The sequence below is a fragment of the Peromyscus eremicus genome, chromosome 5, assembly GCF_949786415.1.
Source record: "Peromyscus eremicus chromosome 5, PerEre_H2_v1, whole genome shotgun sequence".
Lineage (NCBI taxonomy): Eukaryota > Metazoa > Chordata > Mammalia > Rodentia > Cricetidae > Peromyscus > Peromyscus eremicus.
Window position 1 is genome coordinate 20,424,793 of NC_081420.1, and position 5,997 is coordinate 20,430,789.

Genomic DNA, 5,997 nt, shown 5'->3' on the forward strand with positions numbered 1-5,997 from the left:
GCATTTTATAAGTTAAATACATTTTGTTTTTTCAAGTCGAGGTTTCTCTGTTGTAGCCCTGGCTGTCCCAGTACTTGCTCTGTAGACCAGGCTGGCCTCAAACTTGGAGATCTACCTGCCTCTGCCACCCAAGTGCTGGGACTAAAGGCGTGCACCACCACCGCCCAGCTGCAAATAATCAATTCTTATTCTCTACACATACGTAAAGCCATCGAATAAATCGTTTTATGTATTTAGAAATTAAGTATATTTTTAAAGCAGGAAGGCTATATAATACATTAAACATTACTCTTTAGATCAGTTTCAATAGCTTAATGTTAAAAATAATTCAGTAATACTGAAATATGTAGGATCCACTTGTGTGTGTGGTGCTGGTGATCGAACCCAGGGTCTTGCACACACTAGGCAATAGATGAAGTACTTTTATACGTTAGGAAAGAGTGTGAAAATGGACACAGGGCTCTGCTCCTCTGGGGTCGCAATCCCTTTTCACAGCATACTGATCTACTACTGTTCTTGCTCTCCTCAGGCATAGGCAAGAATGTCATCTGTGACCGTACTGCGACGCCACTGGACGCCTTTCGCATGATGTCAGCCGCCCACTACTACCCCAAGCTCATGAGCATCATGGGCAATGTGCTGCGCTTCCTGCCGGCCTTTGTGCGCATGAAGGAGCTGATCGAGGAGGGCTATGTGGGCGAGCTGCTGGTGTGCGAGGTGCAGGTGCACAGCGGCAGTCTGCTGGGCAAGAAGTACAACTGGAGCTGCGACGACCTGATGGGCGGTGGCGGCCTACACTCTGTGGGCACCTACATCATCGACCTACTCACCTTTCTCACAGGCCAGAAGGCCGTCAAGGTCCACGGGCTGCTCAAGACCTTTGTAAAGCAGACGGACCACATCAAGGGTATCCGTCAGATCACCAGCGATGACTTCTGCACCTTCCAGATGGTGCTGGAGGGTGGAGTGTGCTGCACCGTGACCCTGAACTTCAATGTTCCTGGAGAGTTCAAGCAGGACGTGACTGTGGTGGGCTCCGCTGGGAGGCTTCTGGCGGTAGGCACTGACCTTTATGGGCAGCGCAATAGTGCCCCGGAGCAGGAGCTGCTGCTGCAGGACACTACATCCGTGAGCAATTCCCTGCTGCCTGAGAAGGCGTTCAGCGACATCCCCTCGCCCTACCTGCGGGGCACCATGAAGATGATGCAGGCAGTGCGCCAGGCCTTCCAGGATCAGGATGACCGGCGCACGTGGGACGGTCGGCCTCTTACCATGGCTGCCACCTTCGACGACTGCCTGTATGCTCTCTGCGTGGTAGACACCATCAAGAGGTCCAGCCAGACTGGAGAGTGGCAGAACATTGCCATCATGACAGAGGAGCCGGAGCTGAGCCCCGCCTACCTGATCAGTGAGGCCATGCGCAGAAGCAGGATGTCCCTCTACTGTTAGCACTGGGACCTGGTGGACTCGACCTGCTGCGTGGGGCCAGTTAGGGGGAAATGCTCTGTGGAGAGGGTAGCCATAGGTGGGGATTGTGGGAAGGGCAGCGTGAATGCACAGCGTAAGAGGGTGGTCCCCGTCCTCGGTAGAGGGCCCCCAAATCCAAGGTGGTGGTGGGCCGACTTCATATTCAGGAGGGCGTGCCCTCCTAATTGGGTATGTGATGAAAGGAAGGTGGTTTACCTAGCACCTTTGTATTCCATTACTGTGAGAAGCTGGAAGGGGCTGCCCCCTGCCCTACCTCATCCATCGGCATGTCTTGGCCGTCTTTGCAAGCCAAGGCTGTGTATCTGATGACACGCTCAGAGGGAGCTAGGCTCTCTGTCAGCGCCCTCCACTGGCAGGAGAGGGCACTTCATCAAGTGTCTACAAAGGATTTTTTGGTGTTTTTGTTTTTTGTTTTTGGTTTTTTCAGTGTAGGGAGGTAGAGGAGGTGGGTGGGGCTGGTGAAAAAGTTGTAATTCCGGGAAGCCACTGTGTGTTTTACTTTAAGGATCTGAAGGAAAAGTACTTGGTAGCAAAGTGCACAGCTTCCTTGATTGCTTTGGGTCCTAGGAAGCATCAGGGCCTATCTGACTGGCTCACTGATGTCCACCTGGTACGGTGGGCTTCTGCAATGGAGAGCGACTGAGGTGGTAAGCTGTACCTCTGAGGTGACCAAGACGACAGACAGGCTGCACGGAGCCACTTCAGAGCCCTCCTTCAGTAGGGGGTGGGACTAGTGTGAGTGGCAATCCAGGGGTCCTGCCATGCTCTCTAGGCAACGCTAAGAATGCCACACATAGCATGGGCTTGCCTGTCGCTGCCTGCCTGGGTCAGGACAGCTGCATTCCTGAGTGTTGCAGAATGAGCTCCCCCAAAAAGGGAACATGAGCCCAGCCCCAGAGTTGCTGTAAGCCCAACTGCCAAGCTGAAGAAAGACATGGAGGAGGAAAGACATTAGACATTTGTGGGTTTAAACAGGAAGCCATTCCCTTCACTTCCACAGAACACTTTTCCCTTAACGAGAGCCAGGGCTCTTTCCCTTCCTTACCTAAGGGCCTTGGCTTTCAGATTCTGACAGCTGGAAACTTTGAATAGGTATTAAGACAAAAAGCCAACAGAGAACATATTTTCAGTGTTTCTAAAATGGGGCTTTAGATCCCCAAGAGGGGTCTACATTAGGTGGAGAAGGTTCACATTGAGAAAAAAAATCTTTCACTTCCTCTCCTTGTCTTTTTACCCTCCGTGTGAAACTAGAGATGGAACAGGACTGGCTTAGATGTCGGCAGAGACAAAGCCTGTCGTCACATGGACACATCTTTGCAAATGTTTGCTATCCTCAAATATGACTAAAACAGTCTTTAAAACTCGAGTCTGGTCTTAAAGAAAGGTCAAGACTGAAAATAGGGAGTTTTCTTTTTCTCGGTTGGCTTTGCTAACCTTCCCCGGCATGTGGTAGTTTTGAGCCTGGGTATAGACTGATCCCTGTAAGTAGTCTGCTTAGAATCCAGGCAGTGCTCCTCCCTGGGACCCTGGTAATTCACAGGCACAGTCATACTGGAGCCCACACACCAGTGGAATGATGGTCATTTTCTAGCACGAAGGAGCGGGTGTTGCCTTGCTAGGAGCCCCTGTTCAACATGGTAAAGGTAGCTGATTGGTTGCCACCCCTTATGGCCAGTATTTCAGGTTTACAGCTATCAGACCAAAACTGGCAATCTGTGCACAGGGCCACATCATAGACTTTTTGGCTCTTTTGGTTCCTGCTCTCATAAATTGCTCTTTAGGAAAGCAATTTTTCTTCTAGCTACCCTGAAAATCTGTGATTAAGGATGAAATCAGGGACATAGTAGACAACTCCATGGAGTTCATTTTTCCAAGTCATTTACCTGAGTAGATATTTTTGTGATTTCAATTTTTCAATTTTTTGTTTCTCTACTTCCCTCATATTTGAGGTTTTTCCCTCTAGAGGTCTCTGTGATAAACATGCTGGGTCTCAAACCGAAACTTTCATTTGAGGTTAGGGGCTGTAGAAAGAATATGTGTTCTTTGGAAGAAGCATGAGTAAGTAGTGAGTGTACTGAAGTTGTAGCGACTGGAATGCATGTAGTAGAGGTAGAAACAGGAGGGAGAGGCAGTTCTTCAAATGTAAAAATGACAACAGATGGTCTGGGGGCTTCTGTAGGGCTCCTTCGGCCCTTGGCATCTCACGTGCAGATTTCTGATCAGCTGCAGCAATGTGAGACCGGAATCCAAGCTTTTGACAACACTCTGCAAACTGACTTTGATCTAAGTTCTGGCAATAACCCAGCCACTTTCTAATTTTTTTTTTTTTACATGGTTTAAAGGCCTGGTGGAACAGACGCTGTTTGGGGCCTTTTCATTCATTTTCCCCTGGCCTTTCTTGTTCCCATCATTTTATATATATACATTATTTTATATATGGCCTCTACAAAAGTCCAGATTCCCAGAGATTTTTAAATAGGTATACACAAGTGTTTGGGAATGGCCCAGGTTCTGCAAAGCTTGGAGTCTAGAACTCCTCTGTGGTCACTGTCAGTTCCTCTAAGACTTCTCCCCTCCATGGTAAAAATTGCATCATGGGGTTCCTTCAAAGCATCTTAGTCTCCTTGGTAGCACGTCCCATAGTGCCAGGTCCTGTCAGCACTCAAGGTGGCTTACCTGGCTTACCCACCGAACGCAGAGTGTTGTAGGTGCATCATCTTATTATCTATAAAATTAGTATTGGGTACTGTCTCATTCCCTCTGTGTACATATGAAGACGTAACACGCCCAAAGCCACACAGTGAGTGAGCAAGCCACAATTTGTACTTTCGTTGTTCTTGCCAGGAAAAGCATTCCTCATGAAGCCCTGTAGGGGGCGTGCTCCCACCCTAAGGAGCCACTGTAAGAAGAGAGGACTGAAAGCCACAGCACTCTCCTTGTTGAGTAAGATGCAAAATTTGATGTCCTGCCAACAGGTTGGCAATTGCAGCTGCCTACAGAAGCAGCGAGGTTTTCTTCCCCTTCCCAAATGGAAATGTCACTCGACTTCTTTTGAGGTGGATTTCCTGTGTTGAGCTTTAATTGTAGATGACTCGGCAATCCTCAGCTCTGGGGACTTTCTAAGCATTGTTGGCTATGATAGATGGCCTTGGATTTTGTTGCTGAGGCCGAAGTATAACATAGGAAGTCATCTTTTCGCAGGAAGCGGGGCTTTGGGGTTTGTTTGGGGCTTGGGTTTTAGCTGTGCCATTCATTGTTCCATCAAACGCTTTCTTCCTTCATCTTGTACAGTGACTGTAGCCATTGAACTTGACCTGTGGTTATAAATTAGGTTTCTGATCTGGTCTCCTTTTCCAGTGGGTACTGCAGGAAATAAGCTTTGTTAAGGATGCCCTGAGGAGAAAGTCAACCCAATAGCACATGAGAGGACTTCAGAGTGGCATCTCTCAGATTCTTCCTTTGACATACAAGAGAGGAATGTAATAGCCAAGGTCATCCGCTTCTTTAATGGTAGATCCAGGGTTGGGAAGCCCATTTTCCTGATTCTCAGTTTCTTCCTAACCACCAACCACACAGGGAAGGAAGGCTCATCCAGGTGGTCAGTCTGGGTAGGTAATAGGCCAGAAGGAGAACACAGACCCATACTGGACAGTATTCACTAAGCTGTGACAGGTAAACCCTTATTTTCCAAACACGTTACAAGACTTGTATGTTAGGGACAGAAGCCAAGGCTTTGTGAGTGCTAGGCCAGCTCTCTACCACTCAGCCACACCTCCAGCCTCAATTGTGTCTTCACAGTAATCAGAAAACTTGTGACTATAGCAGAAGGTTATCTCTAATTTGCACCTTTATGGAGGTGAGGGGACAGAGAGTCAGATGTTCACCTTGAGGAGGACTTGAGGCCCACTCTACTATTGCCTGTTGTCCTGATGCTGGATACAGATTCTGACTCTGACTAGCCTATGACTCTTGCTCCATCCACTGGTGATTTCCTTTGTCCACCAAACCCCTGGAGTTTGCAGAACAGGGTGATAACACTGGGGAACTTGGGGAAAATAACACCTGTCTGACCATCCCATTTGTTTCCTTTGGACAAGGGGGCGGGGCGGAGGTGAAGAAGGGAACATTCCAGAGTCTGTGGTATAGCTCCAGGGTCTTCTCTGGCACTTGTGTTGTTCCAGTGGCCACCCTGGTCAGTGTCTGGCAGGTGGATCATGTTCTGAGTTTAGCTGGGGCTTCCAGAACTTCTCCGCAGAGCTGTTACACCCTCTTGTACTTCTCTAAGAGTGAGAGGCTCGTGGTCTCCTCGGAGTTTGGCAATCTGAATGACTGCGTCAGTAAAGAGGAGGTAGCCAACCCAACTGGCCTTTTCTTCCCTGCATCAGGGTCCTTATTTGCTGGAGCCCTTGAGGGCCAAAGAAGTCTCTGGCTCTCTTCCAGGCTACTGACATGTTGCACTACTGAATCCTCTCAAATCTGCTGCAGCCTTTTGTTTACACCAGCAGAGAA

At 48.7% G+C, this 5,997-nt stretch overlaps 1 protein-coding gene across 1 annotated transcript; it reads left to right on the forward strand.

Annotated features, from left to right (window-relative positions):
* The first annotated feature begins 535 nt into the window (after nucleotides 1-535).
* On the forward strand, nucleotides 536-2,529 carry LOC131910345 (glucose-fructose oxidoreductase domain-containing protein 1). The gene has a single exon (XM_059262291.1). It carries the CDS (start codon nucleotides 586-588, stop codon nucleotides 1,447-1,449), a length of 864 nt encoding a protein of 287 aa, XP_059118274.1. The 5' UTR covers nucleotides 536-585; the 3' UTR covers nucleotides 1,450-2,529.
* The last annotated feature ends 3,468 nt before the right edge of the window (nucleotides 2,530-5,997 follow it).